Source organism: Cystoisospora suis, assembly GCF_002600585.1.
Source record: "Cystoisospora suis strain Wien I chromosome Unknown contig_186, whole genome shotgun sequence".
NCBI classification, from domain to species: domain Eukaryota; phylum Apicomplexa; class Conoidasida; order Eucoccidiorida; family Sarcocystidae; genus Cystoisospora; species Cystoisospora suis.
The window spans coordinates 17,086-29,524 of NW_027152988.1; the positions used below are offsets into that span (position 1 = coordinate 17,086).

A 12,439-nucleotide genomic window follows, 5' to 3' on the forward strand; every position below is an offset into this window, starting at 1 on the left:
AAAGGTGGTATGATATCTGCAGAAAACCCCCCCCTTGTGGTCAGAAAACAGCACACTAAACGCAGCGACTGTTCCTGCTCATCTCCCGGACAGCGCCTAATTATTGATGACTCACAGCGCGGGTGGTTTGACACTTCTACATAGAGGCAACTGACTGATCGAAGTCAACTGGCATCATTCAAGACCCTTTGGACTAGATTTTACAGACCACTGCCGAGCACTGAGAAGCACTTCTCCCCGGAATCATTCTCCCCCGCGTGACCTGTAGGCATGTACCCGTGCTTCCGCCAGGAATGCTAAAATGCGCAATTGGCCACTGTCTAACACGGTGTTCCGAGTGGGCGCGCCAGCCTATACATACTCTGGCGGCGAGCCTCTGGCCTGCGGAGTCAGGCCCAAACATGAGCCGCAAGATGAGCACACAGTATCTTGGTCCGGCCAAATTCTACTTTACTCTTGGTTCTGTTCAGTAGAATGTATTTGATTTTTGCCAAACGTGCACTTGAATACTGCTGAATACCAAACACATGTATAGATTCACCTGGGAATACAGAGGGGCACGTTCCGTCCACGTGCACATACTTCACATATCCGGACTAAAACTCACTGATGCAGGTTGGGACAATATAATGATACTCGACTACGACCCGAGGGGGCGATCTTCCGGAAGAACCAGTCCCTCCCTCTACTACCGGTTTGTCCGGCCACGTAAACAACGCCCCTCCCTAGACGCCTCAAGTTATGCACAGACAATGGTCTGAGTATACGTGAGTTCCTCCGTGTCGCGAAAACATTTTGTCTTTCTCCTGTTACCCCTGATGAAAGCCATACATTTACGTGATGACGGTAGGCTCGTCCGTGCCCACATACTTCTTGATTTGGCAGAACTGCAACGCCAGCTGTGCCATGCTTTTTAAGGCTTCCCGATTGTCTTCAAAAACCTTGGATGGGTCAGCCTCATACCGCTCCATGTAGACGCGGATCGTCGCACCGGTGCTCCCCGTTCCTGAAACCAACGATGGGCATCAACCACCCCTCACTTGGCTCTAGTGATACAACCTACGCGCCTCCCGCATACATCTTCACGGCACTAACTACACAGAGAGAGACACTGCCACGCCAGCAACCCATCTTCCTCGCTCTACAGAGTATACAGCCTACGCGCCTCCTGCACACATCTCTACCGCACTAACTACAGGGAGAAAGACACTTCAACACCAGCAATTCATCTTCCTCGCTCTACACATAAAGTCCGCGCCCCAAGTAATACCCCGGCACTGCGCTAGCGCCACTCTACGGCCTTGAAATGTCTTCGCCGCCTGCTCTGTAGGGTTATCTACACCAGCGTTTCAGCCCCTTCAAGTAGTGAGATTCGGAAGGGATACACACGTGATCCTCTATTCCTACAATTGTTCTGCGTCGAGATAAGTACACTCGAAGTATCAACAAGCCACGCACGGTGAACTGATCTGTCCCTAGTACAGCAATCACGGAACTACGACCGCCTGCGATCGACTCCTGCCTTTGCATGCATTAATGACGAAGACGGCACCAGCAATCATGCTGATCCTCCTCTAGGAAGTTTTTGCTGAAGAAGCTTCTACTGCTTGCACCGAACCGGGACACACGCCGTTTTAGCTGATAAAAAAGACGATAGATTCTGTGCGATTCGGAAGAAAGTCCGCCGTTTCTGAGCGCCAATACTCAGGAAAAAAACGTACCAGACAGCCTCCAGATGATTCGGCTTCCTCCTTTCAGAAACAGGCGAACCCCCTGATGATCGGAGACTTGTGAATCGACGGGATCGGTGTACTTAAACCAGTCCATTGACTCGATTGGCATCTCTTGTAGAAGCTTCGCATCAACATGCGTCGCGACCTTCTGAGTTATCTCCGCTGCAGACAGCTTGGATAATTCCTCCATGTCGGAAATCATCTTATGGGCTCCCTCGCTGTCCTTGTTTTCGAAGTCGTATCTGTCCAGCCACGGCCATAGACTTCGGACACACTTACAAAGGTTCTTCGTTGTTGGATCATGCCGCAGCGTCTTCTACGTCCTTCCCGAGAGGGAGGAGATATCACTCCGCACAACATTTTCGTGTGAAGTGGCGCTAATACACCAGCCGGTATTCCTCAAGAGAAATCTATGTAAGCAAGGACGTTACAAAATATGTATGCGTGCATACGAAGGGCTGCCCTGTCCGGAGGCATACTCACGCTGCAGCGGAGACAAGACTTGAGCGGCTGTGAAACTCCATAACCGACGTGCCCCTTCTAAGAGACGCACTGTGTGTATGCACGTTTCTCTCTACCAAAGCTTTCAGACTGAAGACGCAAAGACGTGTTCCACGACTGATCCTGAGATCGACGGGAAACACAAGATGTGAAGAAGTTGCGATACGTGTACGTACACTGTAATATCTTCAGACTTGAATTCCCTGACTTCTTACCGACAATAGAAGTTTCTTCCGAATTCCTTCCAGAATTCTTCGACAATACGCTGAACAGAGATAAAATCGTTCTTCGCTTGGGCTGGCGGAGAAGTATCAAGGACAGTTCCTTTCTTCAAGTCTTGAATTTCCTTAGCGATATCTCCCATGCATCCATTGCGGTATGCAAGAATCGATAACCATGCGAGCACGGCCCAAAGACCATCTTTCTCCCGCACATGCACGCTTCCGGTTCCAAACGATTCCTCCCCGCAAATAGACAGGCGCCCCGCGTCCATCAGATTTGTGAAGAACTTCCAGCCGGTGGGTGTCTCATACACCTCTTTATCTGAAGAGAGAGAATGAAACCCGACACATCACTTCATTCTGAAAGCGGTGAAAAGCACCAGCTAACAGCCTCTCCGGAAAAAAACAATCGTGCGACTGATCCTCCAGAGAGATACTTGGAGTCCGGGGTCTCCTCCTTTCACGTGGAGCGTCCGGGCTCGGTATGCTGGAACACCCTCGGTAGCGAGACACGGTCATCCGCTTGGACAGACACAGCAACTTTGTCTCCATACTCACGGGTATGTAGACAGCGTTGCTACAAGCAGACCCACATCCCTCATTTTCAAAGAGTAACTAGCGCTGCCCATCAAACAAGGCGACCGAGGCACCACAGGACGCCTATGTGGATTTCTGGCAGTCACTGCCAAAAAGAAAGGCAAACAAAAATGCCATAGAAAAACAAGAAGGGGGAAGACAAAGAGAACAATCGGCGCAGGCACACAAGCGCCGCGGTTCGATTAACGTATACATAATAGAAACAGCTCCTAAAACTCTACCTACTGAGTTTTTTAGCAACGTTATCCAGTGCTCTTGACGTGGGCATAGATCTTGCCAATCCTTTCAGTCCTCCTTTCCCCGTTGAGGGATCCGCAAGGAAGTACGGCATCACCTTCTCCGCATGCAGGGCGATCAACGCGACGCTGTCCGAGGGAGTGACGAAGAAGCCACGGCCTGCAACGGGAAGGCGAGTACACCGCCCGGATGGAAAGCGTGCTTCACTCGTGACTCACACATACAGATAAATCTAGACAGCACAACTCCACCGGTGTTCAACGTATGGTTCAAAAGAGTTCCTGCCCTCTCTAAGACTATGCGCGCGCTGCTGCGATTACACGCACTCCACAGGATGAGCAAACACGCACACAGAAGCACACAGGCAGCAGTACGTACTCATGGCTGCTTCGCGGGATTACCAAGAAAGCTCTGGAGCATAACAGCCGTTGTATTTCAATGACGGGAGACAGTCACTACCTTCCTTGCGTACCAAGTATCATGTTCCTATCGCAGTCTCCGTCACCGGCGGCCCCAAAAAGAGGGGTGTCGTCTGTAGCCTGGTCCGGATTGAAAACCTTCATCTTCTCCACCAGCTCAGCAGCGTATGTCAGGTTCGGATCAGGGTGATGGCCACCGAAGTCAGGCTGAGCAATGCAGCATGTACACACGTTCAGCATCTCGGCATTTCGAACTGTAAACCTTACCAGATGTTTAGCGCAGATGACCAGCATACGGCCCGACAAGACTTCCTCTTCCTCTGAGTTACGCCACCACGACGAGGCTGAACGGCGGGAGTACGCTGTCCTTGCGCGATCCTACTCCATAAATGCGAGTGTATTTCCTCCGTATGAGACATGTAGCTGCCCATGTCAACACCCAGCGCTTTCCTACGAACTTCTTGACAGCCTCATGGTGTCGTCGGGTTTCTCACGGACCAGCGTTCAACGACGAAGACAGAGATGCGCTGGAGTCAAAAGCTCACTAGCTGTTGCTTTCATTCCGAGCCCTAGACACCTCGCGAACCAAGCACGGCTCCAAGCATGTTGTCTCACACTCGCCCACAACTCCTCTGCTGCAGAATACCGGGGATCGGGGAAGGAGATTGGTGCAGGTACGAAATCAGAAGAGAGGCCGTCTGGCGAACTACATAGCGGTAAAGACATACGCTTGCACTCAGCTAAACACGACGGCACTACGTAACTGCATCTGGTTGCTTGACAATACTACCTAGATCAAGCTGACAAGGCAATTTCGAGTAGGAGTCGGTGGCCCGACGGAGAACCTCACCAGAGGTGTCGCGCGCATAAGGCACGAAGGATTGGCACCAAGCTCCTCGATGAAAAGCTTCTTTGCATACGGTCCAGATACCCCGTTCATGGCGTCATAAACGAAGTTGAAGTGAGGGAGGGAAATCAGGCGTTGGATTGCAGGAAAATGAAACACCTCTTTCATCAGTTTCATCCAGTCGGCTATTGGATCTATGATCTCGACCTGAAAGAGAAGGACAGTAACAAGATCGAATCTGGGAGGTGAACGAGAGGCAATCTCGTCAGGTGTGTTGGCGCCATGAGAAAATGTAGACGACAATAATCTATCTATCCTTAATCTACCTGTCTTTGATGATGATGATGACGACACCCCGGCAGGCGAAGAAGAAAACACACAGTGGACAGAAGAGTTACACGAGAAACATGTCCTCCGCTCGTCCCTCTCTAGACCCGCTTTCTCTTAACAGCAAAAGAGACAAAATGACGTACATCGAGACTGGCGCGCCGTGTCCCTGGTTCATGCAGAAGCATTCTACATGTGGACTACCACAGCCCACCAGGTGCGACGCCAATATACTCTCTCTCAACCTACAATGAATGGTGGCGGACACGTAGTGCCCACCACGACGACATCGCATTAACGGTTCAACAGATGTACCTGGAACTGTCCCTTAATGTCTACTTGCACTCCGAGCTTATCGTATCCGAACTTAGGCAATTCGGCGTATTTGATTTCCGAGATTTTCAGGCTTTCTTGCCACACCTGATTCATCAGGCCTTCCTGACCTGGCGCTGTAAACACATGGATCGACAACGCAAACGCAGGTGAATTCTCTTCAGTGGGACGTCTTTTATCCTACTGTCTACCTTCGAGGTCCCTCCTTCGGCGAGATCCGGCTGCAGGACCTGGGCGCACCAGACTTACAGAAGGTCGTATTGCCCCCAGTCAGCACGTCCTTGGAGGTGTATACTCTTTCGAAATAAAGTGTACCTATTTAAATTACGTGTCGTAATCCGCAGTTTTTTCTTGATGCCCTGACCGGCTGTTCCACAACACGGAAAGCATAATGTACCTGTTGCCGGGAAACTCGGCACTTCTATCTTATGAAGCCACGGAGCTGTATTCGCCTAAGTCACTGGGGCGGCCACCACGTGTGTTCTCCCCCCGGCCAAAGACATGAGAAGTTGCTTCAGTGTATTCTCCTTCGAAAAGCCTCTTAGCTTTCCGACAAACTGCAGGTCAAGTCACTTCAGCCCGGTTACTTCTGGCAAGATCTCCCGTCTGGCAACGAACACTAAACATACGGATCTCAAGGTCATACAGGCGTTGTCGGGACGACAGCCTTCTTTCGTTACTGCTACAGGGCTCGAATATCTATGCTTATCCTCCCACAGGCAAGTCGCGTTGTCAAACTTATCTGGAAGAAGGTGCAGTGACAGAATAGAGCAGCCCGGAAAAATCTCGGAAAAAATCGCTGGCCTACAACACCACCAGTAGAGTGAATCGAAAGTGACTCTCTTTTTCAGATATGTGTAACTACACACATACAGAGATAATGGGAAACTTTTGTTTTTCGTACCTCCGTTGGAAGTATTGTACTTGACACCGAAGTCCTCATCGATGCCCCCTGGGTTATGAGAGGCCGTGAGTATGAACCCGCCGAAGCATATGCCATTTTCTCGACCTCGGATGATCGCACTGCACGCCGGGGTCGATGCCAGTCCATCCTGTCCTGTATTTCAGCGTCACATGCGGTTTTCCACGACTATCCGGAATCCAGAAGAGAGAAGCAACTTTTTCCTTCCCCCCACCTTAACGAGTGCCCTACGGTATAGGGGAATCAATTCCAGGCCTGGACGCCTTTTGATAAAGCTCCCGTCTAACGACGCCTTACTCAAACCGTAAGAAATGGAGGTACGGAAACACATGCCATCCATCACACGGGTGTACGTAACTGTGACGCGAGTTGAGAGGGAAGAGGGAGGCAAGAGAGATAACGGCCCTCGAGCTTTCTGCGTGTGTACTCCTTGGCCCAGGGGGTGACAAGCAAAAAGTAGTCGCCGACAGACAATCGAAGCAGTTTGCCCAGATTTCAAGCACTTGATGTAACAAAGGTACTTGTACAGAGAAAGAAAAGGCTCACGTCTCTAACGGCACCCTCAGACAGATACACCCACACAGAGAGACATACTGTGTGAAGAGACAGTCACGTACCAATCCAGACTCGACCAACACCGTTTCCTGCAGCAATACAGCAGATCTCGTGGATCGCCTCGATGGTGAAGTAGCGTCCATCACCAGAAACTAGAAGAGTTCCACCATTCTTTTCTTTTTCAGGCAGACAATTGAAAACGCTCTAAAGGAAAGACACAGGACAAGAGATACAGATGTCCCGTGTGTATCACTTGTCCTATTGTTTATTCTCGGGCCCCGTCCGATAGATCTCCTTCCCTATTTCTCATGCTGATGTGCATGAAAATGTCGCCGCGGGGGGACATCGGACTTGGCACACAATCCACCTTGTAGCGAGAAGTTTCTCTCGACTACCACAGGGTCCAGTCAGCGGCGAACATGGTCAAAAGGTACGACAGAGATGGTGCAGTGCAGATAGCCATCAAGTGCGAAGACAAACGAAACACGCGGCGACGTCTGGTTTATGCAAGCACGGGTTTGCTTCTCCCCGTCTGAGTCACGGGCTTCCAAGTGAACTTGAGGCTGCGGGCAGGTGCCCAACCACATATGTATACAAAAGAGGACAAGTGCATCCTACACACAGGTAGTAGAAACGAGCTCAGATCCTAAAACTGGGGCCAAACCGCGAAATTGGACGAGTGAGGAAGAAGCGGGCCGGGCAGGATGAAATTGCGACTCCGCTGACAGAAAGAGAGATATATGAGTCTACGTAACCATTTTGCCACATGCCATAGCCAATACCCATATCTACAGTTACAAAAGAAAAAGAGGAGAGCAGCTGGAATTCTTCTTAGTAGAAGGGTTCAGATACATCGGAAAAGCTGACCTGCACAAAGTTCGCGAGATAATCCTTTTGCATGAAGATCTTGGTCTTCTTTCGGAGACCTGCGAAACAAAAGACAGCATCTAAACAGCATCCCCTTTCATGCCGCGGAAACAACACGAACACACGCAAGACCGCTAGAGCTAGTCTCTGCAGCGTTGCGAGTAGCTGGAAATGCTCTACATCCTCAATACCGTACTCAAGAGCGCTTACAGATACGTGTAGAACACACTAGCGGTACGCCGATGTGCGTTAGACACCATGCACTTGCCTACAACTTACGTTAACGGGCTCACGCTCCTACTTCATCCAACCGAAATGGTAACGCCCAGCCCAGCATCTCTCTGGACAGACTGGTATCCTCGCTAACATCTCACTCTTCTTCACAAGTCAGAAACAGCATGGAGTTTTACGCCACGGGGGCGCATCACTGCACACAAAAGAAACCAGGGGGCTACTGCCTTCCCTGCGTAACTTATTACCTGAAGTACCGGGCTTCTGTCCCTCGTAGGGCTTCGTTGATCTGGTCAGTCTCTGATCGTGTGCGATGCCTTGCCAGTGTGAGGTGCCTGTTACACAGTACAACAGAAGGGCAACAGCAGTCCACGCTGCAATGAGTTGTCTCATTTACGTCACTGGACCGCCCCTCCTGGACCATTTCCCACACCTTGCAGTTTCTCAGCCGTCTGGCATGTTTCACTAGAGAACTTCTATACGTGACGAAGAAAAGTTTCACGTGTTCGTTTCACTTTTGGTCATTGAGCTCATTCCCCCGAGTTGCAGGATGCTCGCGCACGCTCAAACCGTACATTGTAAATGTTAAAGGCGTCCCCTTTTCGCCAACCCCTTTCTACGTCTCGTCTTCGTTGTTTTTTGAAGCGGCAAGCGACGTAGCGCCGCATCCTGACATCACCACTCACGCAGACCTGGCGATTCCACTCCGCATCGTCGAGAACACCCGACTGAAAAAATATAGACTGGCTTGTGTATCCGCATAAATGCAGAACAGACCTGTCCCTCGGCTTCGCTGGTACTCCTTAGAGGGGTAACAAACGCTGGAGAAGTCTGTCCCCACACTGAAGCCTCTCTTGTTGAAGTTTCCGCGGCAGAGATCTTCATCACGTGCAGCTATACTGAAATTGCTCTGGATTTCATATGTCCGAATCTCTACGGACTTGTATCAGACATCAGCCTACATCAGTGGAGGTCTCTCATGTGAGAGCGCATACGCATAATAACTGACTCGGGGAACCTTGTTCACTCCTTGGAAAGAGAAAACATCGCCAAGTATTTGCACGATATAGGGTGGCGCCAACGGAGCAGACGACCAAAAAAACGAACGGAATCATCCAAACGACTCACATTTCCCTTGGTTCTTGGAATTTCTTGATAGATGACTCGCCTTTGCTGAGACGCCATCCAAGGCCACCCCGCAACAGCACCATGCAGTTCCACGGACACACGAAGCTACTCTAAGAAACGTAGTCTAGTCTGTAAGTCTGTAGGCTAGTCCGCGAAGAAAGACGGACTCCGGGGAAGGGAAGAGGAGGCGACTACCTAAGTCTCGCTACGCACATTCCGGTCGTAACTCCGCTATGTAGACTAAGAGAACGAGTGAAGGGCTTCTTCCATAGACAGCGACGAAGCAAGGAAACGCATCGTGTTCGTCCATGTAAGACGTCAATATCCATCCTGGTGTGTTTGAACTCCGACTGTACGAAGTCGCTGTTCCGCATAGTAGTGGGTATATTGAATCGGGCCGCCCACTCTGAACGTCATGTCAGCTTGCTCTATACTCAGGCTTTGCTTGTAGAATATAGTTAGGTATTGCTCGGCGCCTATATACCTGCGATGCGTGGAATGACTACAGCAGATTATGTTTACTTGTCAAAAAAACAAGAAAGGACAACAAACGGTTAAGCGCCCAGGAACCCTAGAAAACACCCCAGATGCAGTCGACAGACGATCCCTGAGAGTTGCATGTTCTGGCGAACTCGGTGTGTGGCACCTCCCTCTCAACTTCTCATCAGACAAGGAATCTGCTGGCCACTCGGCATTTCTCCCAGAAGCACAGAAAAGAGAGATTAAGGACACAAAGTATCCACGCACTGCCGCAAGCGTCTCTCCGCGTCTGCTGACCTCCCATTTTGAATGTTTGCTTGGCCGTATGGATGGCTCCTGCCGCTTCTACTTCTTCCTCCGCAGATATCGATGGATGATACGTCAGAGATACCACGGAGATGGTGATCTCTACGCTGAAAGTTACACCAACGAGACTGACGGGCGCCGGTCTGAAAACACACGCCACACAGAAAGTGCTTGTCGTCTCAAGTGATAGTAGTTGGCAGACGTGGAGACAGGACAAGAGAACCTGGGTGGAAGGGGAGGGTGGGACGAAAAAAGGCAAAGCTAGGGCAAGGATAACACGTTGAAGAACTTAAAAGAATACAGAGCTCGAATAGAGAGACAGGGAGAGGAAGACNNGAAAGCATCTCTTCACATTCTCCTTACACACACACGCAGAGACAAGCGAGAGAGACTATCGAATCTACGCGTATCTACATCGGGAGAACACACGTCTCTTTTTACATGTGGTCTTCCTTCACCTAAGTTCACCCTGTTTCTTTTTTCTTCTGTGAGTATCTCCACAACAGTCACTTACAGCTCTTCACTGCGGCTTTCCGCAGACTTGGCTCTTCTTCATTGACTGAATCAGCTCACACTAAGCCACGGAAATCCCTCCTTCCCTCCGGACCCCGTCCTGCCCCTTACTGCTTGCATGCTCCACAAACTAGCAACCTAAGTACGGGAGTCAATTACGCTGAACAATCGTTTCAAATCGCTCGTGTGTAGAGGCGTTTCTCTGATGATTTCAGAGCGGGACTGACAAAGTCCCCGTTACGAGGTGCTCTGTTACAGTACTCTCTGTATTCCCCCTTACACACGCAGCACGGAGCGAGACAGACGAGCGCACACACTCATGAGTTACTAGCAAAGGCATCAAACCCACCGGAGAATATATGGAACCGCATCCAAGAGAGGAATCATCAGAGTCAGGATGTGCACAGTGTCTTGGTGGCTGGTAAGAGTAGTAGCCGCAGATCAATACAGTGTGTATCAACGGCTTTGCTAGCGCGTCTCTAGACCGGAGTCCTCAGGCAGTTTCACAGAAGTTGTCGTGGTACATAGGTGCTTACACACACAATAACGTAATCGAAATTGGAGATCCTGCCTCGAAAACAGAACGGATGATTGACTACGAACCAGCCTCACTGAATAAAACAAACTTGCTCAATCGGTCGACGCAAAAGCAGACATCCCTGGCATGGCACTCCAGGCGGCTCGAGGAAATACAACAGAAGAACTTGCCAGGCACACATTCAACGGAAAGAACAGGAAAGAAGTTTCACACGCAGCCCATCCTACCACATCCCTTCTACTGTCGCACCCTTTCGCCGCTGCTTTTGACGCTAGTCTCACGGTTCGAGCAGGCAGGTCACGACAGCAGCTATTATGAAGCACACATCGGATCCAGAGCCAAATCAGAACAAACAGCAGTTTTACCTTAGAACCCTTCTCTTTAGATAAGATCTATGGAGGAGATCACTGCAACTCGCAGCAGTGTAATGCTGATTTGTGACAGGGAGAAAAGGAGAAGGGACTGCAGACGCCAGGAGTCGCCGCTGTCCGGGATCTCGTCGTGCGACAGCGGAGAACGAGGAGATCCGGGTGGCTATTATCCTACCTCGTACAGCAGGGGGGCCTGACCGGGGCTTGCTAACCGAGGCGCCTAGATGATGTTTGAAAGCTTGCGAAATGGGTGTCTCAAGAGACTGATACTTTCACCTTCGGAAAAGTAGGAAAGATGCGTACACAGGTATGGGGCATGCATGTGTGAGTTGTTGACCTGTGAGGATCGCTGCTGCCATCTGACCTGGATCGTGCGTCGGTGATGGGAACCACCCATGTGCCCTGAGTGTGTAGGTTTGAGGCTTGCATGGAAAGGAGCGAGCTGAAAGGGACACTTCAGACCAAGCTTTTTGGATCGGCCAAAAAGGGCAGGGGACCTGCTACAGAGGGCCGAACGCACAGCTAGTCAACAATCCCCCCGGGGATCAACAGTAAGATAGCCAAGGGGAAAGCGCGATAGACGACATCAGCTGCCTCCCAGCAAGGAGACAAGTTCTGCTCCTGTGCGGCAGCGGTCGGCGAAGGTGCAATCTGGAGTTCGCTGGTTGGGGAGATTGACTTTGTCCGTGTAGAGCGTTCTGCAGATAACCCGACTCCTCTTAATTAGGAGCGACTCCGTTAGCACAGATAAGAAACTAATAATCTGCAGAAGGGAATAGTGCCTCTGACAGGTTGCTACGTATGCCATGCCTAGTAATCCGGCAGCGCCGCTGTTGCAACTGCCGGGAGCAGGTACCCGTTGGCGCCCGGTTGCTGGGGGAAAAGCGACCATCACGGCCCGCCGTGTAGCTGATTGGCAGCTCACGGGCGTGTTGGCGGCCAGAATGAGCGGCGGCATCGTAAGTCTGGAGAGCCTTCACTGTTACCGAGCACCCCCGAATCGACTAGTTAGATTGTTCCGCTGTCAGCTCTGTCTCCTGGGCACGTGTCAAGGCCTCTACGCGCAAATGTGTGTCCTTAGCGCACAACGACGTGCTTTAGTGTCCTGACTTCCAGAGATTCCCAGAGACATGACAGACGGATGCCTGGTTTTATCTTACAGTCTTTCCGTCCTGAATGAGAACCTGGCAGCTGCCTACGCGTTGCTATACGGGCTCTCCTTTGAAGGGCGCTGCCGCGCCAGCAAAAAAAATGAGCGCCCGTGAAGTCGAGTAAAGAACAGGATCCCCAATCGCGGGTTTCACGGACCAATT

At 50.9% G+C, this 12,439-nt stretch overlaps 1 protein-coding gene across 1 annotated transcript; it reads right to left on the bottom strand.

The window, feature by feature from the left end:
• Positions 1-538: 538 nt before the first annotated feature.
• CSUI_000469 (phosphoglucomutase parafusin related protein) lies at positions 539-11,719 on the bottom strand. The gene is made up of 13 exons (XM_068060703.1): positions 11,302-11,719; positions 9,696-9,847; positions 8,039-8,125; positions 7,560-7,618; positions 6,755-6,896; positions 6,120-6,272; positions 5,198-5,331; positions 4,559-4,762; positions 3,762-3,915; positions 3,278-3,448; positions 2,450-2,777; positions 1,722-1,975; positions 539-1,006 (listed from the first exon to the last, which is right to left on the bottom strand). Exons 2-13 carry the CDS (start codon positions 9,700-9,702, stop codon positions 834-836), a joined length of 1,866 nt encoding a protein of 621 aa, XP_067927295.1. The 5' UTR covers positions 9,703-9,847; positions 11,302-11,719; the 3' UTR covers positions 539-833.
• Positions 11,720-12,439: the final 720 nt, after the last annotated feature.